A 23,808-nucleotide genomic window follows, 5' to 3' on the forward strand; every position below is an offset into this window, starting at 1 on the left:
CAGGCGTAAGCCACCGCGCCCGGCTTTTTTTTTTTTTTTTTTTTTTTGAGACGGAGTTTTCGCTCTTGTTACCCAGGCTGGAGTGCAATGGCGCGATCTCGGCTCACCGCAACCTCCGCCTCCTGGGTTCAGGCAATTCTCCTGCCTCAGCCTCCCGAGTAGCTGGGGTTACAGCCGTGTGCCACCATGCCCAGCTAATTTTTGTATTTTTAGTAGAGATGGGTTTCACCATGTTGACCAGGATGGTCTCGATCTCTTGACCTCGTGATCCACCCGCCTCAGCCTTCCAAAGTGCTGGGATTACAGGCGTGAGCCACCGCGCCCGGCTATTTTTATTTTTGTAGCAACAAGGTTTTGCCATCTTGCCCAGGCTTGTCTCAAACTCCTGGAGTCAAGCAATCCTCCTGCCTCAGCCTCCTAAAGTGCTTGGATTACAAGGTGTGAGCCACTGCACCCAACCCGTTTTGTAATTTTCAGAATAGAAGTTTTGAACATCTTTTGTTTTTTTTTGTATTTTGTTGTATTTTTTGTGATGCTACTTTATTTATTTATTTATTTATTTATTTATTTAGAGACGGAATCTCACTGTCGCCCAGGCTGGAGTGCAGTAGCACGGTCTCGGCTCACTGCAACCTCCACTCCCAGGTTCAAGCAATTCTGCCTCGGCCTCCTGAGTAGCTGGGATTACAGGCATATGTCACCATACTCGGTGACATAAAAATATAAAAATATAACAATTTTTATATTTTTAATAGAGATGGGATTTCACCATGTTGGCCAGGCTGGTCTCAAACTCCCGAATACAGCCACCCAAAGTGCTGGGATTACAGGCATGAGCTACTGCTCCCATCGAAGCTATTTTATTTTATTTATTTCTTTTGAGATGGAATTTCACTCTGTTGCCCAGGCTGAAGTGCAGTGGTGCGATCTCAGCTCACTGCAACCTCTGCCTCCTGGGCTCAAGCGATTCTCCTGCCTCAGCCTCCCAAGTAGCTGGGACTACAGGCATGTGCCACCAAGACCTGCTAACTTTTGTATTTTTAGTAGCGATGGGATTTCATCATGTTGGCCAGGCTGATCTGAAACCCCTGACCTCAGGTGATCCACCCACCTTGGCTTCCCAAAATGCTAGGATTACAGACACCTGGCCTGTGATGTGATTTTAAACAAAATTTTTAAAATTTTATTTTCCAATTGTTTGCTACTAAAAGGTAAGAACATACTGGCCGGGTGCGGTAACGCCTGTAATCCCAGCACTTTGGGAAGCCGAGGCGGGCAGATGACGAGGTCAGGAATTTGAGACCAGCATGACCAACATGGTGAAACCTCATTTCTACTAAAAATACAAAAATTAGCCAGGTGTAGTGGAACACACCTGTAATCCCAGCTATTCAGGAGGCTGAGGCAGGAGAATTGCTTGAACCCAGGAGGCAGAGGTTGCAGTGAACCGAGATTGTGCCACTGCATTCCAGCCTGGGCAACAGAGGGAGACTGCATCTCAAAAAATAAAAGAACATGCTTTTTAGTAGTAACCTTGTATTTTACAGTCTAAATTCACATATTAGTTCCTATGACTATTTTTTTTTTTTTTTTTTTTTTGGGACGGAGTCTCACTCTTGTCTTGTTGCCCAGGCTGAAGTGCAGTGGTGCAATCTCAGCTCACTGCAATCTCTGCCTCCTGGGTTCTAGGGATTCTCCTGCCTCAGCCTCTCGGGTAGCTGGGATTACGGGTATGCGCCACCACGCCCGGCTAATTTTGTATTTTTAGTAGAGACGAGGTTTCTCCATGTTGGTCAGGCTGGTCTCGAACTGCCAACCTCAGGTGATCCACCTGCCTCAGCCTCCCAAAGTGCTGGGGTTACAGGCATGAGCCATCGCGCCTGGCCTTCTTATGGCTTTTTAAAAACACTTACTAAATATTGAGAAAATAACCAAACATAAAAAATACTTATTAAATATTTACTAACATTGATTTGAATAAAGTTTACTTTTTTTTTTTTTTTTTTTTTTGAGACGGAGTTTCACTCTTGTTACCCAGGCTGGAGTGCAATGGCGCGATCTCGGCTCACCGCAACCTCCGCCTCCTGGGTTCAGGCAATTCTCCTGCCTCAGCCTCCTGAGTAGCTGGGATTACAGGCACGCACCACCACGCCCAGCTAATTTTTTTGTATTTTTAGTAGAGACGGGGTTTCACCATGTTGACCAGGATGGTCTCGATCTCTCAACCTCGTGATCCACCCGCCTCGGCCTCCCGAAGTGCTGGGATTACAGGCTTGAGCCACCGCGCCCGGCCTTGAATAAAGTTTACTTTAAAAAGAAAAGCAGGCAGGCGGGGAGCCGTGGCTCATGCCTGTAATTCCAACACTTTGGGAGACCAAGGTGGGCAGATCACTTGAGGTCAGAAGTTTGAGACCAGCCTGGCCAACATGGTCAAAGCCCTGACTCTACTAAATTAGCTGGGCATGGTGGCGGGTGCCCATAGTCCCAGATCCTCAGGAAGCTGAGGCAGGAGAATCGTTTTAACTCTGGAGGAGGAGGTTGCATCAAGCCAAGATCGCGTCACTGCACTCCAACCTGGATAATAGAGCAAGACTCTGTCTCAAGAAAACGAAACAAAACAAAAAACAGGCTTACTCTTGTAGTCCCAATATTTTGGGAGGCCAAGGCAGGTTGATGACTTGAGCCCAGCCTGGGCAACGTGCTGTACTCCCAGCTACTCAGGAGGCTGAGGTGAGAGATTGCCTGAGCCCAGGAGGCAGAGGTTGCAGTGAGCCGCTACTGCACTCCAGCCTGGGCAACAAGAGCAAAACTTTGTCTCAGAAATAAATAAATAAATAAATAAATAAATAAATAATAAGCCAGGCATTGTGGCTCATGCCTATAATCCCAGTACTTTGGGGGGCCAAGGCAGGCAGATCATGAGGTCAGGAGATCAAGACCATCCTGGCTAACATGGTGAAACCCCATCTCTACTAAAATTACAAAAACTTAGCCAGATGTGGTGGCACATGCCTGTAGTCGCAGCTACTTGGGACACTGAGGCAGGAGAATCACTTGAACCCAGGAGGCAGAGGTTGTAATGAGCTGAGATGGCACCACTGCACTCCGCCTGGGTTACAGAAAGAGACTCCGTATCAATAAAGTAAATTTAAAAATAAATAAATAGGCCAGGCATGGTGGCTCACGCTTGTAATCCAAGCACTTTGGAGGCCAATTCGGGCGGATCACCTGAGGTCGGGAGTTCAAGACCAGCCTGACCAACATGATGAAACCCTGTCTTTATTAAAAATAAATAAATAAATTAATTAATTAAAAGCCAGCCGGGCACGGTGGCTCAAGCCTGTAATCCCAGCACTTTGGGAGGCCGAGGCGGGTGGATCACAAGGTCGAGAGATCGAGACCAACCTGGTCAACATGGTGAAACCCCGTCTCTACTAAAAATACAAAAAATTAGCTGGGCATGGTGGCGCGTGCCTATAATCCCAGCTACTCAGGAGGCTGAGGCAGGAGAATTGCCTGAACCCAGGAGGCGGAGGTTGCGGTGAGCCGAGATCGCGCCATTGCACTCCAGCCTGGGTAACAAGAGCGAAACTCCGTCTCACAAAAAAAAAAAAAAAAAAAAAAAAATTAAAAGCCAGGCGTAGTGGTGCATGCCTGTAGTCACAGTTACTGGGGAGGCTGAGGCAGGAGAATTGCTTCAGCCCATGAATTTCAGGCTGCAGTGAGCCATGATCATGGTACTACATTCCAGCCTGGGTGACAGAGTGAGACCCTCTCTCAAAAAAAAAAAAAAAAAAAAAAAGATGTAATAAGCAATAAGCAATGGCACGATCTCAGCTCACTGCAACCTCCGCCTTCCAGGTTCAAGTGATTATTTTGCCTCAGCCTCCCGAGTAGCTGGGAATACAGGCATTTGCCACCACGCCCAGCTAATTTTGTTTTTCAGTTTTTTGTTTTTTGGCGTTTTTTTAAGTAGAGACAGGGTTTCTCCATATTGGTCAGGCTGGACCCAACCTCAGGTGATCTGCCCACCTCGGCCTCCCAAAGTGCTGGGATTACAGGCGTGAGCCACTGTACTCGGCCCCCTTTTTTTTTTTGGCGGTGGGGGTGGCGGATAGAGTCTCACTCTTTTTGCCCAGGCTTGAGTTCAGTGGTGCAGTCTTGCCTCACACAACCTCCGCCTCCCGGGTTTAAGCAATTCTGGTGCCTCAGCCTTCCGAGTAGCTTGAATTACAGGCGCGTGCCACCATGCCTGGCTAGTTTTTGTATTTTTAGTCGAGATGGAGTTTCACCATGTTGGCCAGGCTGGGCTCGAACTCCTGACAGGAAGTGATCTGCCCACCTCAGCCTCCCAAAGTGCTGGGATTACAGGTGTGAGCCACCGAGGCCAGCCCTTCTTTCATGTTTTAATTCGAGGCAGCTTTGCATGTACTGTTTTCAAAAACAAACGTTGAAGGAACTACTTTTTTTTTAGAGAGAGAGAGGAGGTTTCACCATGTTGGGCAGGCTGGTCTTGAACTTTTGACCTCGTGATCCACTGGCCTTGATCTCCCAAAGTACTGGGATTACACACCCCAATTGCCAAATTGTGTTCACAACTCTCAGATTTACTCATACATTTAGCATTTCCTCAGGGACTTGGTGTTAACTGAAGATGAAGAATGTCCTACAGGGGCTTTTCGTGGTAGTGGTCAATTGGAATGTGGGAGGAACAATTCTAACAGAGCAAGTTGTAAGTTCATCTTTTCTGGTGACATTGTGACTGACAATATTTACTTTTAATATGGAAAGGAGAAAACATCAGGGAAGGGGGCACCCGGATTTGAACCAGGGACCTCTTGATCTGCAGTCAAATGCTCTACCCCTGAGCTATACCCCCACTGCCTGGTCTATGCTCCTTCCTTGTCCACTTATGGTGACTCAATACAATCAAGTTCCACCCACACCAAAGTTCTGGCAAGCTTTGTGTTCTAAAGCCCCACCTTCTTCATTATCTATCATCTGTTTTAGCTTTTCCCTTGACCACCAATAAACTAAAAGGGAACACTTGAAAAATGACATACTGAGCTGGGCACGGTGGCTCACACCTGTAATCCCAGCACCTTGGGAGGCTGAGGTGATGTCAGGAGTTCAAGAGCAGTCTGACCAACATGGTGAAACCCTGTCTCCACTAAATATACAAAAAAAAAAAAAAAGAGGCTGGATGCAGTGCCTCACGCCATGCCTGTAATCCCAACAACTTTGGGAGGCTGAGGCGGGGGAATCACCTTAGGTCAGGAGTTTGAGACCAGTCTAGCCAACATGGTGAAACCCTGTGTCTACTAAAAATACAAAAATTTGCCCGATGTGGTGGCGATCGCCTGTAATCCCAGCTACTCGGGAGGCTGAGACAGGAGAATCACTTGAACCCAGGAGGTGGAGGTTGCAGTTAGCCAAGATCATGCCACTGCACTTCAGCCTGGGCAACAAAGAGTAAAACTCTGTCTCAAAAAAAAAAAAAAAAGCTGGGCATGATGGCAGGCACCTGTAATCCCAGCTACTAGGAAGGCTGAGGCAGAAGAATATATATATGTATATATATATATACATTTTGTAAAGACAGAGTTTCATCATGCTGCCCAGGCTGGTCTCAAGTGATCCACCTGCCTTAGCTCAAAGCAATCCTTCCTCCCCGCTCCGCCTCCCAAAGTGCTGGGATTAGAGGCGAGGTGAGGCATAAACCAAGCTCTGTTCTTTTTTTTTTTTTTTTTTTTTTTTTGAGACGGAGTTTCGCTCTTGTTGCCCAGGCTGGAGTGCAATGGCGCGATCTCGGCTCACCGCAACCTCCACCTCCTGGGTTCAGGCAATTCTCCTGCCTCAGCCTCCTGAGTAGCTGGGATTACAGGCATGAGCCACCATGCCCAGCTAATTTTTTGTATTTTTAGTAGAGACGGGGTTTCACCTTGTTGACCAGGATGGTCTTGATCTCTCGACCTCGTGATCCACCCGCCTCGGCCTCCCAAAGTGCTAGGATTACAGGCTTGAGCCACCGCGCCCGGCCCAAGCTCTGTTCTTGATGGAAACAATAGCCAGCTCTGCCCTGGGGCCCTGCTGGTAGGTGAGGAAGGGCTTTATTGAGGTTGAGTAATGTGGCTCCTTCTTAACCCACTGGCAGGGGAGAACTGAAGCCTCTCCTTTCAAAGTGGCATGAGTGCAAAGGCACAGGCCTGAGAAGCCTTTTCTCTTCTCGCCTCCTCTCCAGGGGGAAGAGAAGCTAAGGGTAGAGCTGGCTCCTTCCTCCAATCTCAGGGAAGAAACAACACCCCTGGAGACACAAATTTTTTTAATGGAAATTAACTTTGAGACTTCATCTAAACATCTGTCTTAGAAATTCACGTCGAGGGCTATGAAGGGAAGAGATGCTGTTAGAACAGAGGAAAGGGGGTGACTTCTCCAAAGACGGACGTGCTCCGACGGAGGGCGGGGGTGTTCCGGCGGTAGCCAAACCTTCCATTGAACCCACTGAGTGGTTTCAGATCAGCATTGTAGTGGTCATGCCCAGTCACCTGCTGGAGAGAATGCCCTTGGGGGCGAGGAGAGAGAGGCCTGAACCTGCATTCAGCCCACCTCTTGGCCTCCCCATTCCCCTGGGTGTGGTAGAGGAGGCCAACCAGCTGTAGTCACTGCATTCCCTGTGCCCACAGCCCAATATGCAATCCTGAAATGTCACGAGGTTCTGGGCTGAAAAACTAAGGGCTGGTGAGGCTGGGGGACAGAGGCTTCCTAGAAATAAAAACTTGCACCAGGAATAATTGCAGGAAGACTGTGAACGGTTTGTGCTGGGACAAGAGAGGCCAGATATTCTGGGCTTGGCAGAGCTTGCCTTTCTCCCACGAGAAATGAGGAAAATCTCACCCTTGCCTCTGACTCATGTGGAAAAAATGGATGAGATAAAGATCGATTGGGCCAAATGTACAAAGGATCATGTGACTAGAGGAGAGGCCTAGGATGGTGGAGGAATTGAACTAGGAAGAGGGTTTACCCTGTTAGAAAAATATCTCTTGCCGTGCGTGGTGGCTCACACCTGTAATCCCAGCACTTTGGGAGGCAGAGCAGGTGGATCACAGGGTCAGGAGTTCGAGACCAGCCTAGCTAACATCACAAAACTCTGTCTCTATTAAAAATACAAAAAAATTAGCAGGGCAAGGTGGCACATGCCTGTAATTCCAGCTACCGGGGAAGTTGAGGCAGGAGAATTGCTTGAACCTGGGAGGCAGAGGCAGGAGAATTTCTTGAACCTGGGAGGCAGAGGGAGGCTGAGGCAGGAGAATTGTTTCAACCTGGGAGGCAGAGATCACACCACTGCACTCCAGCATGGGTGATGGAGCGAGACTCCATATCAAAAAAAAGAAAAAGAAAAATCTCTCTTTTTTTTTTTAAAGATGGGGTTTCACCATGTTGGTCAGGCTGGTCTTGAACTCCCAATCTCAGGTGATCTGCCCACCTTGGCCTCCAAAGTGCTTGGATTACAGGCGTGAGCCACCACACCCGGCCAAAAAATCTCTCTCAACTCTTTCTCATTGTTGTTAACCTGGACCTGGAAATTGGGCAGGATGCAGCAGGGAGGGGAACAGGGGCTGCGGAGTTGGGAAGAGCGGAATCTTAAACCCCCAGCTCAGCACTTCTTGCCAAATCACTTTAACTCAAGAAACTTGTTTCCCCAACTGTGCCGTAGGGTTAGTGAGGGTGAAAAGTACCTAACAAATGGCTCATATCTATAATGCCAGCACTTTGGAAGGCTGAGGTCACAGATCACTTGAGCATAGAAGTTCAAGACCAGCCTGGGCAACATAGGGAGACTCTATCTCTACAAAAAATAAAAACTTAACTGGGCCGGGCGCGGTGGCTCAAGCCTGTAATCCCAGCACTTTGGGAGGCTGAGGCGGGTGGATCACGAGGTCGAGAGATCGAGACCATCCTGGTCAACAAGGTGAAACCCCGTCTCTACTAAAAATACAAAAAGTTAGCTGGGCATGGTGGTGCGTGCCTGTAATCCCAGCTACTTAGGAGGCTGAGGCAGGAGAATTGCCTGAGCCCAGGAGGCGGAGGTTGCGGTGAGCCGAGATCGCGCCATTGCACTCCAGCCTGGGTAACAAGAGCGAAACTCCGTCTCAAAAAAAAAAAAAAACTTAACTGAGTATCGGGGTGCACACCTGTGGGCCCAGCTGCTCAGGAGGCTGAGGTGGGAGGATTGATGAAGCCCAGGAGGTCAAGACTACAGGGAGTAGTAATTGTGCTACTGCAATTCACGCAATCCAGCTCGGGCAACAGAGAGTGAGACCATGTCTCAAAAAAAAAAAAAAAAAAAAAAAAAAAGTGGGGCCTGACATACAGTAGGTGCTTATTAACTAATATTAGGGAGCACTGTGGCACCATCTGTTCGTGTATGTGAAGGAAAGCTGGAAGGACGCGGTCCCTTGGCCTCTTCCCCTCAGCCAGGCTTTGCTATGGCCCAGGAACCATGATGAGGCTGGAAATGGAGGCAGCACTTGCCTGACCCTGCCCAGTTTCTCCTGTTGAGGTATCTCTGTCCTTGCCCGAAGATGTGGATGTAATCTACTATCCAGCCATCCCTTCCTGTACCGCCATGATCCTGAAAGTGGGGAAGAAAATACAGAAGACTGTGAGCCACAATGCTGAGGTGGCCACAGTGCATACATACTGCCTTGGGGTTTGCTGGGGAGAGAGAGAAGAGGTCAGAGCCTTAGGTAACTGGGATGGACAGATTAGATATATTTAAGAACCTGCCGGGCGCGGTGCCTCAAGCCTGTAATCCCAGCACTTTGGGAGGCTGAGGCAGGTGGATCACCAGGTCGAGAGATCGAGACCATCCTGGTCAACATGGTGAAACCCCATCTCTACTAAAAATACAAAAAACTAGCTGGGCGTGGTGGCGCATGCCTGTGATCCCAGCTACTTAGGAGGCTCATGCCTATAGTCTCAGCACTTTGAGAGGCTGAGATGGGCAGATCACTTGAACTCAGGAGTTCAAGCAGCCTGGACAACATGGTGAAACCCCGTCTCTACTAAAAATACAAAAAATTAGCTGGGCATGGTGGTGCGTGCCTGTAATCCCAGCTATTCAGGAGGCTGAGGCAGGAGAATTGCCTGAACCCAGGAGGCGGAGGTTGCGGTGAGCCAAGATCGCGCCATTGCACTCCAGCCTGGGTAACAAGAGCGAACCTCCGTCTCAAAAAAAAAAAAGCAGGCGGGGTGTGGTGGCTGAAGCCTGTAATCCCAGCACTTTGGGAGGCCGAGGTGAGTGGATCACAAGGTCAAGAGATCGAGACCATCCTGGTCAACATGGTGAAACCCCGTCTCTACTAAAAATACAAAAAATTAGCTGGCCATGGTGGTGCGTGCCTGTAATCCCAGCTACTCGGGAGGCTGAGGCAGAAGAATTGTCTGAATCCAGGAGGCAGAGGTTGTGGTGAGCCGAGATCGCGCCATTGCACTCCAGCCTGGGGTAACAAGAGCAAAACTCCGTCTAAAAAAAAAAAAAAAACAAACACATACACAAAAACAAAAAAAATACAAATACTGGAAGCAAAATTAGGGAACACTGCAATAATCAGCAAATAGTTTCAGCATTTTTGATCTAGGGGGTTGGCAGGGGAGTACTCTGCTGGCAAGGGGCCTGCACCTAAGAGGAAAAAGGCCAGGGAGAGGAACTGAGGCCTGCAGAGGTTTGAGAGCTGTCCTTCCCTTTAGCCCAACGATCCCGGACAGCAAGCCCCAGGTGCTGCCACTATGATGTCACAGGAGGAGGGTGCCGCCTCCTCCGGGTCAGGTCGGTTCCCTTTGTCTTCCTCACTGAGGTCATGAGGATTTTTGCATATTTAGAGAATTTGCAGTGTGAGGTCATCCTAATGGGCATGGGCAGGTCTGTGATGTCACAAAGGACAAAGAGACCGAGTGGTTTGGGAGAAGCTGGTGCTTTCAACCCTACCCCCTTGTCTTGCAGAAACCCGAAATGAGTCTATTCTCAAATTCAGGCTGGAAGTCCATTCTGTGCGCTCAGGGAGCTCGCGCTCAACACCTATCATTCCTCTCCTCCAGTCCTCCGGCTTCACTAGAAAACGGGGAGGCGGTGGTAGGAGGATAGCGTGAGCCCAGGAGTTCAAGACCAGCCTGGGTAACATGGTGAGACACTGTCTTTACCGAGGGAGACACACACACACACACACCCAGTAGCCGGGCGTGGTGGCGCGCGCCTGTAGTCCCGGCTAATCACAAGGCTGAGGTGGAAGCTGCAGTGAGCCATGATGGTTCCACTGCACTCCAGCAAAGTGGAACCACTCCTGGGCGAGTGAGACCCTGTAATTACAAGCTCACACCTGTAATCCCAGCACTTGGGAGGCCGAGGAGGGAGGATCACTTGAGGTCAGGAGTTCCAGACCAGCCTGGCCAACATGGCAAAACCCCGTCTCTACCAAAAATATAAAAACTAGCCGGGCATGGTGGCACACCCATGTAGTCCCAGCTACTCAGGAGGCTGAGGCAGGAGAATCGCTTGAACCTAGGAGGCAGAGGTTGCGGTGAGCCGAGATCACGCCACTCACTGCACTCCAGCCTGGTGACAGAGCAAGACTCCGTCTTAATAAATAAATAAATAAATAAATAATACTAAATAAAAATCAGCCGGGTGCGGTGGCTCACGCCTGTAATCCCAGCACTTTGAGAGGACGAGGCAGATGGATCACCTGAGGTCAGGAGTTTGAGACCAGCCTGACCAGCCTGACCAGCATGGAGAAACCCCTTCTCTATTAAAAATACAAAAAATTGAGCCGGGCGCAGTGGCTCAAGCCTGTAATCCCAGCACTTTGGGAAGCCGAGGCGGGTGGATCACAAGGTCAAGAGATCGAGACCATCCTGGTCAACATGGTGAAACCCCGTCTCTACTAAAAAAAATACAAAAAATTAGCTGGGCCTGGTGGCACGTGCCTGTAATCCCAGCTACTCAGGAGGCTGAGGCAGGAGAACTGCCGGAACCCAGGAGGCGGAGGTTGCGGTGAGCCGAGATCGCGCCATTGCACTTCAGCCTGGGTAACAAGAGCGGAACTCCGTCTCAAAAAAAAAAAAAAAAAAAAGTACAAAAAATTATCCAGGCGTGGTGGCGCGTGCCTGTAACCCCAGCTACTTGGGAGGCTGAGGCAGGAGAATGGCTTGAACCTGGGAGGCGGAGGTTGCGGTCAGCCAAGATGGCGCCATTGCACTCCAGCCTGGGTGACTGAGTGAGACTCTGTCTCAAATAAATAAATAAGAAAGAAAAGAAAGTAAACTGAGAAGATGAAAGTGGCAGAGCCTTCTTTGTGGTGAGGACGTTGTTGGAGTGGGGACTTAGGGAGGTGTGTGGAGTCTTCCGGGAAGCTCCTATACCTGATCAGTTTTCTGCAGAACGGGCGGAACCACGTGGCTCTGGAAGTAGCTGCGGGCGTGGTAGTCCTGCTGCGCGTTGTAGGGAGGAATCGCGGACCACAACTTGGGCCTAGAGCGCCCGTAAGCGCGGGCAGTGGTGCTCACAGCCACCCCGTCCAAGATAAAGCCTTTCTCCAGTCGCAGGCGACAATCGCACAGGTCCGCCATCCCAACCACTGCAGCCTCGGAGGGCCTTTCTGGTGGGGGATGAGGACCCTAGCTGGGGACCCCCATGCGCATTGTTACGTGATGACAAGGACCTCTGCGACACAAACCCTATTGTCTCCGCTCACCCCGGGTTGACCGGTGGGCCTTTAAGGCAGCGGAGCAAGTTGCTTGGCCCCGAAAGGACGTTGACCAGAGACTGACTATGCAAGAGGACTTGGAAAGTGAAGAGGAGGGGCCTGCATAACTGATTGTGGGCAGTTTGAGTGCAGTCAAGTCCAGCTCCCCCAGCTATCCTTTAAGGTGAGCATTCTCTTTTCCCACGGTATTACCTGCTATTTCCTCAGCTCAGTTTTGTTGAAAAGCTTGTACCCGGAATTGATCAGAAAGTTCAGATCACCGGGTGCGGTGGCTCATGCCTGTAGTCCCAGCACTTTGGAAGGCTGAGGCGGGAGGATTCCGAGGTCAGGAGACCATCCTGGCCAACATGGTGAAACCCCATCTCTACTAAAAATACGAAAAAATAGCCCGGCGTGGTGGTGCCTGCCTGTAGTCCCAGCTACTTGGGAAGCTGAGGCAGGAGAATCGCTTGAACCTGGGAGGCGGAAGTTGCAGTGAGCCAAAAAACGCGCTTTTGCACCCCAGTCTGGCGACAGAGGGAGACTGTCTCAAAAAAAAAAAAAGAAAGAAAGAAAGAAAAGAAAAGAAAGTTCAGATCGCACCTACTTCCAATTCTCATTTTCCAGAGCTAGAAGTTGAAGCTTACAAAGGATCCCTAGGCCGGGTGCGTTGGCTCACGCCAGTAACCCCACCATTTTGGGAGAACGAGGCGTTGGGCGTGGGGGAGATCGCTTGAGCCCAGGAGTTTGAAGACCAGCCTGGGCAATACGGGGGAACCCCGTCTCTGCTAAATAAATGAATACTTAGCCGAGTGCGGTGGTGCGCACCTGTGGACCCAGCTGCACTACAGGCTGAGCCATGGAATTCAAGACTGCAGTGAGCCATGATCGTGCCACACTTCAGCCTGGATGAGAGAAAGGGACCCTGACTCAAGAGAGAGAAAGAGAGGTTCTCCAAATCCAGTCAGCTGACTTCCGATCAGTCTACTTGACAATTCTCCTGCCCCACCCCAATTATCATTATTTATTTATTATTTTAGAGGGAGTCTTGCTCTGTGGCCCAGGCTGGAGTGCAGTGGGGCAATCTTGGTTCACTGCAATCTCCACCTCCTGGGTTCAAGTGGTTCTCCTGCCTCAGCCTCCCAAGTAGCTGAGATTACAGGCACCCGCCACCATGCCTGGATAATTTTTGTATTTTAGTAGAGATGGGGTTTCACCTAATTGATCAGGCTGGTCTTGAACTACTGACCTCAAATGATCAGCCCGCCTCTGCCTCCCAAAGTGCTGGAGGTAGGCTGATATTTTGTATATACTGTATATAAAATATTTAATTTTAATTGAGATAGAGTCTCACTCTGTCACCAGGCTGGAGTGCAGTAGTGTGATCTTGGCTCACTGTAACCTCTGCCTCCCGGGTTCAAGCAATTCTCCTGCTTCAGCCTCCCAAGTAGCTGAGATTACATGTGTGTGTCACCACACCCAGCTAATTTTTTGTTTGTGTGTTTGACTGTGACAGAGTCTCACTCTCCCAGGCTGGAGTGCAGTGGCGGGATATCAGCTCACTGCAAACTTCGCCTCCCAGGTTCAAGCGATTCTCCTGCCTCAGCCTCCTGAGTAGCTGGGATTACAGGCTTGTGCCACCACACCTGTCTAATTTTTGTATTTTTAGTAGAGACGTGATTTCACCATGTTGTCCAGGCTGGTCTCAAACTCCTGACCTCAGGTGATCCACCCTCCTCAGCCTTCCAAAGTTGGCATGAGCCACTGTGCCCAGCCGCCTGGCTAATTTTTTTTTTTTTTTTTTTTTTTTGAGATGAGTCTCACTCTGTTGCCCAGGCTGGAGTGCAGTGGCACAATTTCAGCTCACTGCAACCTCCGCCTCCCAGGTTCAAGTGATTCTCCTGCCTCACCCTCCTGAGTAACTGGGATTACAGGCACGTGCCACCACACCACACCCAGCTAATTTTTGAATTTTTGGTAGAGACAGGGTTTCGCCATGTTGGTCAGGCTGGTCTTGAACTCCTGACCTCAGGATCCGCCCACCTTGGCTTCCCAAAGTGCTGGGATTACATATGTGAGCCACCGAGCTCAGCCTAGTTTTTGTATTTTTCTTATTTTTTATTTTGTTTGAGATGGAGTTGTGCTCTGTTGCTCAGGCTGGAGTGCAGTGGTACAGTTTCAGTTCACTGCAACCTCTGCCTCCTAGGTTTACAGGCGCATGCAACCACGCCTGGCTAATTTTTGTATTTTTTGTAGAGACAAGGTTTCGCCAGACTGGTCTCTCAACTCCTGACCTTAGGTGATCTGGCCTGTCTTGGCCTCCCAAAGTGCTGGGATTACAGGTGTGCTTAATTTTTCTATTTTTAGAAGAGATGGGGTTTTGCCATGTTGGCCAGGCTGGTCTCAAAATCCTGACCTCTGGTAATCCTCCCACCTTGGCCCCCCCAAAGTGCTGGGATTACAGATGTGAGCCACCCTGCCCAGCCCCACCCCAATTATTTTCCTCTGCTATTATTTATGCTTCTTTTTTTCCCCTTGAGACAGGGTTTCACTCTTGTTGCCCAGGCTGGCATGCAGGGTGGTGATCTCAACTCACTGCAACCTCCACCTCCCAAGCTCAAGTGATTCCCCTGCCTCAGCCGCCCAAGTAGCTGGGTGCCCACCACCACGCCTGGCTAATTTTTGCATTTATTGTAGACAGAGTTTTGCTATGTTGGCCAGACTGGTCTCAAACTCCTGAGCTCAAGTGATCAGCCCAGCTCGGCCTCCCAAGCTGAGAGGATTACAGGCATGTGTCACCAGGTCTGGCCTCATCCTTCCTTTAAAATAACAAAACAGCAGGGAAACACATTACCCTATTTTTCCTCCAGCTAATTTTCTATCTCCTTTAGTTTCCATATACAGCATTGAATCTAGCTAATTATATATCTTATTGTTTTCTTAATATCTGAGACAGAGTCTTGCTATCGCACAGGCTGGAGTGCAGTGGAGCGATCTAGGCTAACTGCAGCCTCTTGGGTTCAAGCGATTCTCCTGCCTGAGCCTCCAGAGTAGCTGGGACTACACATACACACAACCACACGCGGATAATTTTTTTTATAGAGATGGAGATTGGTTAGTTGGTTTGTTTTAAGACAGAGTCTCACTCTTGTTGCCCAAGCTGGAGTGCAATGGTGTGATTTTGGCTCACTGCAACCACTACCTCCTGGGTTCAAGCAATTCTTGTCTCAGCCACCTAAGTAGCTGGGAATACAGGCATCCACCACCATGCCCAGCTAATTTTTGTATTTTTAGTAGAGATAGGGTTTCACCATGTTGGCCAGACTGGTCACAAACTCCTTACCTCAGTTGATCAGCCCACCTCAGCCTTCCAAAGAGCTGGGATTACAGGCATGAGCCACCATGCTTGGGCGACAAAGGAAATTATTTAGTGAAATGTAAACATCAAGCTTTTAATCCAAGTAAAAAAAAATTCTCCAAAGTATGAGGTGGGATGCAGTGGCTCACTCTTTGGAGGCCAAGCCAGGATTCAAGGTTATAGTGAGGTATGATTGTGTCACTGCACTCCAGCCTGGGTGACAGAGCAAGACTGTCTCAAAAGATAATTCAAAGTATCAGTGATTACGGATACTATATAAAGATATAAAAGGTGGGCCTAGGGACCCGTCACACTAAAGCTGACTTGAAATTGACCAACTCAGAGACGTTATGGTCTCTTTAAAACTAGAGATTTAATACTTTTTTCTTTCTTTCTTTATTTATTTATTATAAAGACGGGTTTTCACCATGTTGGTCAGGCTGGTCTTGAACTCCGGACCTCAAGAGATCCACCTGCCTTGGCCTCCAAAGTGCTTGGATTACAGGGGTGGGCCACGATACCCAGCTGAGATTTTATATATATATATATGTATATATATACACACACACACACACACACATATATATATATATATATATTTTTTTTTTTTTTTTTGAGACGGAGTTTCGCTCTTGTTACCTAGGCTGGAGTGCAATGGCACGATCTCGGCTCACCGCAACCTCCGCCTCCTGGGTTCAGGCAATTCTCCTGCCTCAGCCTCCTGAATAGCTTGGATTACAGGCATGTGCCACCATGCCCAGCTACTTTTTTGTATTTTTAGTAGAGACGGGGTTTCACCATGTTGACCAGGATGGTCTCGATCTCTTGTGATCCACTCACCTCGGCCTCCCAAAGTGCTGGGATTACAGGCTTGAGCCACCGCACCCGGCCAAGATTTAATACTTTTAAAACCAAGAGTGGTTTCATCTAGACAGGGCACTGGTTCTCAATCTTGAGTGTACCTTGAACTCTCCTGGGAGCTTCACAGCTCTGATGTCTTGAGTCCTGTTCTGTACTGACTTAATTGGTTTGGGGTATGGACCGGAAACATTTTCAAAAGCTCCAGGTTAGAACGGCTCCTCTCTGGGTCTGGTACATTACATACCTAATCATGGAAGACATTAAGGGTAGTCCTTTTGGATACCAAGTGGAGCTTGTATTATACTCAACTTACAGGTAGAGCCATTTATGGCTGAGAATTGCAGATACAGATACATAAACACAAACCTTAGTCTAAAAACCCTATTTAGTCTACTTTCCTGCAAATTATTGTTCTAAACTAATACTCATTTTTCCCAGACGCTGGGTATGTCATCTAAATCAACCTTTTTTTTTTTCAGAGTTTCACCAGTTGCCCAGGCTTTAGTGCAGTGCCACGATCTCGGCTCACTGTAACCTCCACCTCCTGTGTTCAAGTGATTCTCCTGCCTCAGCCTCCCAAGTAGCTGGGACTACAGGTGTGTCACACCGTGCCCAGCTAATTTTACGTTTTCAGTAGACACTGGGTTGCTCCATGTTGGTCAGGCTAGTCTCGAACTCCCAATCTTAGGTGATCCACCCACCTTGGCCTCCCAAAGTGCTGGGATTACAGGTGTGAGCCACCGCACCTGGCCTGAAATCAACTCTTACAACAGAGTTTAGAAAGAAATGCTAACGACCAGCCAGGAGCAGTGGCTCACGCCTGTAATCCCAGCACTTTGGGAGGCCGAAATGGGTGGATCATGAGGTCAGGAGTTCGAGACCACCCTGGCCAACACGGTGAAACCCTATCTCTAAAAATATAAATAAAAATACAAAAAATTAGCTGGGCATGGTGACATGCGCCTGTAGTCCCAGCTACTCAGGAGGCTAAGGCAGGAGAATCGCTGAATTGCTTGAAACTGGGAGGCGGAGGTTGCAGTGAGCCGAGATCACGTCACTGTACTCCCACATGGGCCAGGGTGAGGCTCTGTTTGAAATAAAATAAATGCCAACGGCCTCCTACCTTAGGGCCAACTGCCTTAACAGGGCTTTATGCCTGTTGTGTTGGCAAAATTTTATCACATCCTTCTATTCTCAAACTAGAGCTTGGAACATAAATTACACCATCATCTTGTCAAAACATTTTCATAGCAAAATACCTATAGGCACCATTAACTTAATCATCTTCCACTGTGACAGTAAACCTACATGCAATTATTGTTTTACAAATACTCAGTTATGCAAAACCTGTTAAGTACTAACATGTGCATATACAAACAGGCTCCAACTCACATCAATCCTCAAAAGCCAGGTCTGTGTCCAGGATCCAACTATAAACTCTATCTTTTTTTTTTTTTTTTTTTTTTTTTGAGACGGAGTTTCGCTCTTGTTACCCAGGCTGGAGTGCAATGGCGCGATCTCGGCTCACCGCAACCTCCGCCTCCTGGGTTCAGGCAATTCTCCTGCCTCAGCCTCCTGAGTAGCTGGGATTACAGGCACACGCCACCATGCCCAGCTAATTTTTTTGTATTTTTAGTAGAGACGGGGTTTCACTATGTTGACCAGAATGGTCTCGATCTCTTGACCTCGTGATCCACCCGCCTCGGCCTCCCAAAGTGCTGGGATTACAGGCTTGAGCCACCGCGCCCGGCCTAAACTCTATCTTAATGCCTTTTTTTTTTTTGGAGTCTTGCTCTGTCACACAGGCTGGAATGCAGTGGCATGAGCTTAGCTCACTGCAACCTCTGCCTCCCAGGTTCAAGTGATTCTCCTGCCTCAGCCTCCTGAGTAGCTGGGATTACAGGCATGTGGCACCATGCCTGGCTAAGTTTTAAATTTTTAGTAAAGACGGGGTTTCACCATGTTGGTCAGGCTGGTCTCAAACTCTTGACATCATCTGCCTGCCTTAGCCTCTCAGTGTTGGTATTACAGGAGTGAGCCACTGACCTGGCCACTTCAATGCCTTTCTCACTGTAGGAGAGGCTACCTTGGATAGCCTGTCAAGTACTATCTACTATCTGCAATTTATTTTTGGGACTCAAAACCCAAATAATCCTTTTTGAGGCCGGGCGCCGTGGCTCAAGCCTGTAATCCCAGCATTTTGGGAGGCTGAGGCGGGTGGATCACGAGGTCAAGAGATCGAGACCATCCTGGTCAACATGGTGAAACCCCGTCTCTACTAAAAATACAAAAAATTAGCTGGGCATGGTGGTGCGTGCCGGTAATCCCAGCTACTCAGGAGGCTGAGGCAGGAGAATTGCTTGAACCCAGGAGGCGGAGGTTGCGGTGAGCCGAGATCGTGCCATTGCACTCCAGCCTGGGTAATAAGAGTGAAACTCCCTCTCAAAAAAAAAAAAAAAAAAAAAAAAAAAAAAAAAATCCTTTTTGAAGTGAAAATTATAAATACAGCAACTGGAAAATGCCAAAAGTTTGCACTCACAAAACAGCAAGGGCTGCCTTTTTTTTTTTTTTTTTCTTTCCTGTAAAACATGCTCAGACAAAGTTTCCATTTCACCAAAGCAATGGTCAGCGGTCAGGGGATGTCAAAACAGTAGAGGCCAGGGTGGGCAGATCACTTGAGTCCAGCCTGCCCAACATGGTGAGACCCCATCTGTACTAAAAATACAAAAATCAGCCAGGCATGGTGGCAGGTGCCTACAACTCCAGCTACTTGGGAGGCTGAGGCAGGAGAATTGCTTAAACCTTGGAGGTGGAGGGTGCAGCGAGCAAGATCTCACCACTGTACTCCAGCCTGGGTGACAGTAAGGATGTCTTAAAAACTTAAAAAAAAAAAAAAAGAGGCTGGGCGCGGTGGCTCAAGCCTCTAATCCCAGCACTTTGGGAGGCCGAGGCGGGTGGATCACAAGGTCAAGAGATCGAGACCATCTTGGTCAACATGGTGAAACCCCGTCTCTACTAAAAATACAAAAAAAAATAGCTGGGCATGGTGGTGCGTGCCTGTAATCCCAGCTACTCAGGAGGCTGAGGCAGGAGAATTGCCTGAACCCAGGAGGCGGAGGTTGCGGTGAGCCGAGACCGCGCCATTGCACTCCAGCCTGGGTAACAAGAGCGAAACTCCGTCTCAAAAAAAAAAAAAAAAAAAAAAAAGCCGGGCGCGGTGGCTCAAGCCTGTAATCCCAGCACTTTGGGAGGCCGAGGCGGGTGGATCACGAGGGCAAGAGATCGAGACCATCCCGGTCAACATAGTGAAACCCCGTCTCTACTAAAAATACAAAAAATTAGCTGGGCATGGTGGCACGTGCCTGTAATCCCAGCTACTCAGGAGGCTGAGGCAGGAGAATTGCCTGAACCCAGGAGGCGGAGGTTGCGATGAGCCGAGATCGCGCCATTGCACTCCAGCCTGGGTAACAAGAGCGAAACTCCGTCTCAAAAAAAAAAAAAGAGAGAGAGAGAATGTAGAAGTGTGGACAGGGAGGCAAGCACTGTGAACAAATACTTTTTAATGGTTTTAAAGTGTTTTATTTTTTACAAATATACTGGAGATCATGCAATGCTGCCAGCATTGGATGCAATCCGGGGCCACAGGTCTGCACACTCCTTTGCTACTGGTCCTGTAATGGCAGAACCTGCATTAAAAAAAAGCATGTGGGGACAGGTTAAGGCATCAAACACAGGGTCCTTGGCCTGTACTTTCAGACAATCCACCCAACCTCAGAGACCTAAGGAACAAGCTAGACTGATTTCCTACCTTTCATCTCGCCTTTATTGTTCACTATGACCCCTGCATTATCTTCAAAATAAAGAAACACGCCATCTTTTCTCCGGTATGACTTTCGTTGTCGAATGACCACTGCTGGATGTACTGAGAGAAGACAAAGGAAAGCAGTCACTAACCCATCCAGTCCCAGCGCCACCACAAAAGCAGTTTCCAACTAGACAGAATGTATACTCAGCATTTCACTGAGACAGTGCAAGACAGTGTAAATATCAATCTCTAAGGTGATCCTCCCGCTTCAGCTTCTCTAGTAGCTGGGACTAAAGGTGCGCACCACCATGCCCATAATTTTTGGTTTTTTGTTTCTGACTTTTTCCCATAGAGCCAGGCTTTCACCATGTTGGCCAGGCTGGCCTTCCGAAGTGCTCAGAGTATAAGCATGAGCCACCACAGCCAGCCCCTACTCACGTATTAAAAATAAAAGCTGCCAGTATTTTCTTGCAAGTGTGAAACTCTTAGGAAGACAATTATCCTTGCCTATGCCTTTTCCAACTTCACCCCACAGGTGGGTTACTAAGATCCCAGGATCACTTAAGTGGGATGTAGAAATGGGACCTGGGACCCCCAACCCCTCCCAGTCCTGGTAATGAACAGAGAGGCCAAGCTATTGACACAGCAATCTGGAAAACAGATTTAACACTAGAAAACAGTTTGAATTTCCAGGCCCAAGCACCAGGCTTTATGTTTTACTTTTTTTGGATAATGACTCCTGCCTAAGCAGGACATCAAAAGATTCAGTTAAAAACTCTAACTGTTCCTCTCCACGGAAATCTTTAGTAAAAAGCGAAAGATTTATTCGTTATGAAGAGAACCCAGAGCATTATGTTTTACTTTTAATGAATTGTTTTCCAGTGTTATAAGTAACTTTTACAACTATCTGTACTAAGATGAAAAAGATGCTTTTCTCAACTTCTAAAATAAAATATCACTACATAATGAAATATAATGCTTGTGAAGAACCATTTTAGAGTCAGGCATATCTGCATTCAAATTTTGACTGATACTAGCTTGGAGACCTTGAGCAAGTTACTTACACAGAATTTTTATAAAGACAGAAAGAATGACCTTCCTTGAAACAAGTACTACAAAAAATAGATTAGTCTGGCCAGGCACAGTGGCTCACGCCTGCAATCCAGCACTGGCCAACATAGTGAAACTCCATCTCTACTAAGAAAAATAGAAACAATTAGCCAGGTGTGATGGTGTGTGCCTGTAATCCCAGCTTCTCGAGAGGCTGAGGCAGGATAATTTCGTGAACCCAAGAGGCAGAGGCTGCAGTGAGCCAAGATCGCACCACTGCACTCCAGCGTTGGCGAAACTAAGTGTCGAAACAGAAAAAAAAAAAAAAAAACCCACTGAAGTGTTTGGAGCTTTGGTCTGTTGCACCACTGACTGACACCAACAATCCACCCTCCTGCCATCTCATCCACAAAGTGATGGCCATTTGCTCTACTCTTCTCTGACAGCTTCCTGGGCCACCAATCAGACCCAGGAAGTATTCTGAGAAGAGAAAAAAGCACAATTGCTGAATCACAATTACAGTGCTACCAAGCCCTAAATGGATATTAATGGTAAACAGAAAAAAATCTCTTTTCTCTCCCTTTTTTTTTTTGAGAGGATGTCTCGCTCTGTTGCCCAGGCTGGAGTGCTGTGGCACAGTCTCGGCTCACTGCAACCTCTGCTCCTGGGTTCAAGCGATTCTCCTGGCTTAGCCTCCTGAGTAGCTGGGAGGTGCCTTCCACCATGCCCAACTAATTTTTTGTGTTTTTAGTAGAGACAAGATTTCCCCATGTTGGCCAGGCTGGTCTCGAACTCCTGACCTCATGGATCCACTTGCCTTGGCCTCCCAAAGCACTGGAATTAGAGAGCCACTGTGGCCGGCCACAAAAAAAAGATTTCTGCCGGGCGCGGTGGCTCAAGCCTGTAATCCCAGCACTTTGGGAGGCGAGGCGGGTGGATCATGAGGTCAAGAGATCAAGATCAAGACCATCCTGGTCAACATGGTGAAACTCCGTCTCTACTAAAAATACAAAAATTAGCTGGGCATGGTGGTGCACGCCTGTAGTCCCAGCTACTCGGGAGGCTGAGGCAGGAGAATTGCTTGAACCCAGGAGATGGAGGTTGCAGGGAGCCGAGATCGCGCCATCGCACCCCAGCCTGGATAACAAGAGTGAAACTCTGTCTCAAAAAAAAAAAAAAAAAAAAAAAAAAGATTTCTAACCCAAGGGCTAGAAAAATCTACTGGAGAGCATAGTGGGTTAGAGTAAGTGTATTACAAGGCTGACAAGTCAACATCATATTTGTGAATCAAGGAATGGCCGGCAAATCTTTAGAAAAGCAAGACATCCCAGTGTAGAGAGACTAACCAGGCACAGGGAAAAAAGTTCAAGAGCTGAAATTAAAACGCATCAAATACCAGCAGTTCTAAAGTCAGACAGGACACAAGCTGCAAATATGGAAGTGACAAGATGACGGTCCCCGCTACACAGTCTGAGCAAAAACTTATTTATTCTCACACTGCTTTTCCATGGAAAACAAACTTGGAAACGGACCCCTTTTCCAATAAAGGAAGAGTCCCCCCACTACCCATCTGTATTAAGGAGGACTCAGTGTTTACTCACCCTTTTTTCTGAGCTCTGGTTTGCCTTTCTTGACTGTGGCCATCACCATGTCACCGACACCAGCAGCGGGAAGTCTGTTCAGCCGTCCCTTGATCCCCTTCACAGATATGATGTACAGGTTTTTGGCTCCTGCAAAAGGACGTAAATAAAAATCACAAAATGTGTTGAGGGCCGATCAGGCCGTTGCATCAGTTTAACATTTCCCAAACACTCACTGCCGAAGGAGTTTGTCCCCAAGAACGCCTTGTCACACCACCGATTGAAGCAAAACAACACATCATGCTGCCACTTCACCCAAAAGCGGTGTTTTCACTCTCCCCTTTCTTGACGGCTCAATGGGTCATTAGCCACAGGCCCACTGAGTGCTTTTAAAAAGGGGGAGGAGTAGAGCAGCGTGCGAAGACCTCACCTGTGTTGTCAGCACAGTTGATCACAGCTCCTACCGGAAGACCCAAGGAAATCCGGAATTTCGCACCAGAGGACCCACCACGTCCTGTAGATATAAAGGGAAGGGAAACAGGATAAAGGGACCACTATCTAGACATGGGTCCGAGTTCCTCCTCATACACTCCGCACATGCTTTGAGAGACTGTGCACTAGAGATTAGGTCTCTCGAATTTTACTTATGCCGTCCCCGTGTGCCACCCGATTCTCACGGGAAGTAGCCATTTCTCACTATTACCACTCTGACATCGAAATTAAGGGACCTGGAAGACTCAGCCCTTGCTCCAACTTTCGCAAAAACGCAATTACCCCTTCAAGGCAGAAGACCGCAGAGATCTCGCAAACCAGGGTCTAAGCCAGTCTAACTTCAACCCCATTACGGTAGCCCTATTCGCGGAGCGAACTAGCGGTATCCAGGCTACAGTCGAGATCCTGCCATCTCAACTCTTCAGCACCCCAGTGCCCCTTTCGGGGGCCCTGGCAGTCCTCTCGCGGTAGCCTGGCTCTCCATCTGCGTCCTGAAGGAGAGCACAGCGCCCCAGCTGCGTAGGGCCTCCGCTCCCGATGAACCCGCCAGCCGCTGCACGACAGATGGTGGAGGATTCTCCAAAAGTAAAACCTCACCTCGCTTCGACATCTTGAACGCCGGAAAGAAGGAAAAAGGAAGTAGCCTCAAAGGATACTGGGATATGAACTTTGATGCCCGCCCACTCTCGTCACGTGACCGGAACTTAAATACTCACCTCGCCCGGCTCTGGGCGCTGCCTTATTACGTAATAGGTTAACGACGTCGGTTTGATTCATATTTGGAAGTGGGTGTTAAAGTAGAAGCGCAAGAGGTTGGAAGTCTCTTCTCTACGAGCTTAAAAGTAGTTGGAGACGTGGAAACAGTGATTTGTCGTTATCTTGCTCACGACCTCTTTTGTGCACTTAATACGTGCCAGGCAC

At 48.4% G+C, this 23,808-nt stretch overlaps 2 protein-coding genes and 3 non-coding genes across 5 annotated transcripts; all 5 read right to left on the bottom strand.

The window, feature by feature from the left end:
• Positions 1 to 4,807: 4,807 nt before the first annotated feature.
• On the bottom strand, positions 4,808 to 4,879 carry TRNAC-GCA (transfer RNA cysteine (anticodon GCA)). The gene has a single exon. It is a non-coding gene; the product is annotated as a tRNA-Cys (tRNA).
• Positions 4,880 to 6,270: 1,391 nt separating this feature from the next.
• SPMAP1 (sperm microtubule associated protein 1) lies at positions 6,271 to 11,754 on the bottom strand. The gene is made up of 3 exons (XM_039476529.2): positions 11,419 to 11,754; positions 8,533 to 8,632; positions 6,271 to 6,562 (listed from the first exon to the last, which is right to left on the bottom strand). Exons 1-3 carry the CDS (start codon positions 11,623 to 11,625, stop codon positions 6,405 to 6,407), a joined length of 465 nt encoding a protein of 154 aa, XP_039332463.1. The 5' UTR covers positions 11,626 to 11,754; the 3' UTR covers positions 6,271 to 6,404.
• A 7,749-nt stretch (positions 11,755 to 19,503) lies between these two features.
• RPL23 (ribosomal protein L23) lies at positions 19,504 to 23,570 on the bottom strand. Its single transcript, XM_039476530.2, has 5 exons — positions 23,485 to 23,570; positions 22,826 to 22,909; positions 22,417 to 22,545; positions 19,769 to 19,882; positions 19,504 to 19,646 (listed from the first exon to the last, which is right to left on the bottom strand). Exons 1-5 carry the CDS (start codon positions 23,495 to 23,497, stop codon positions 19,564 to 19,566), a joined length of 423 nt encoding a protein of 140 aa, XP_039332464.1. The 5' UTR covers positions 23,498 to 23,570; the 3' UTR covers positions 19,504 to 19,563.
• Positions 20,501 to 20,616, bottom strand: LOC120366950 (U5 spliceosomal RNA). The gene has a single exon (XR_005581462.1). It is a non-coding gene; the product is annotated as a U5 spliceosomal RNA (small nuclear RNA).
• LOC120367036 (small nucleolar RNA SNORA21) lies at positions 22,659 to 22,794 on the bottom strand. The gene has a single exon (XR_005581536.1). It is a non-coding gene; the product is annotated as a small nucleolar RNA SNORA21 (small nucleolar RNA).
• Positions 23,571 to 23,808: the final 238 nt, after the last annotated feature.

Source organism: Saimiri boliviensis, chromosome 17 (assembly GCF_048565385.1).
Source record: "Saimiri boliviensis isolate mSaiBol1 chromosome 17, mSaiBol1.pri, whole genome shotgun sequence".
Classification (NCBI taxonomy): domain Eukaryota; kingdom Metazoa; phylum Chordata; class Mammalia; order Primates; family Cebidae; genus Saimiri; species Saimiri boliviensis.

Coding starts and splice junctions, on each gene's coding strand:
- SPMAP1 (XM_039476529.2), bottom strand. CDS start 11,625: ATGGCGGACCTGTGCGATTGTCGCCTGCGACTGGAGAAAGGCTTTATC. Junction 8,633..11,418: donor TTCTGCAGAAAACTGATCAG/GTATAGGAGCTT, acceptor CCCCACTTTCAG/GATCATGGCGGTACAGGAAG. Junction 6,563..8,532: donor GAGAAACTGGGCAGGGTCAG/GCAAGTGCTGCC, acceptor CTCGCCCCCAAG/GGCATTCTCTCCAGCAGGTG.
- RPL23 (XM_039476530.2), bottom strand. Junction 19,883..22,416: donor ACCAGAGCTCAGAAAAAAGG/GTGAGTAAACAC, acceptor GTCTTCTCTCAG/TACATCCAGCAGTGGTCATT. Junction 19,647..19,768: donor CAATAAAGGCGAGATGAAAG/GTAGGAAATCAG, acceptor TTTTTAATGCAG/GTTCTGCCATTACAGGACCA.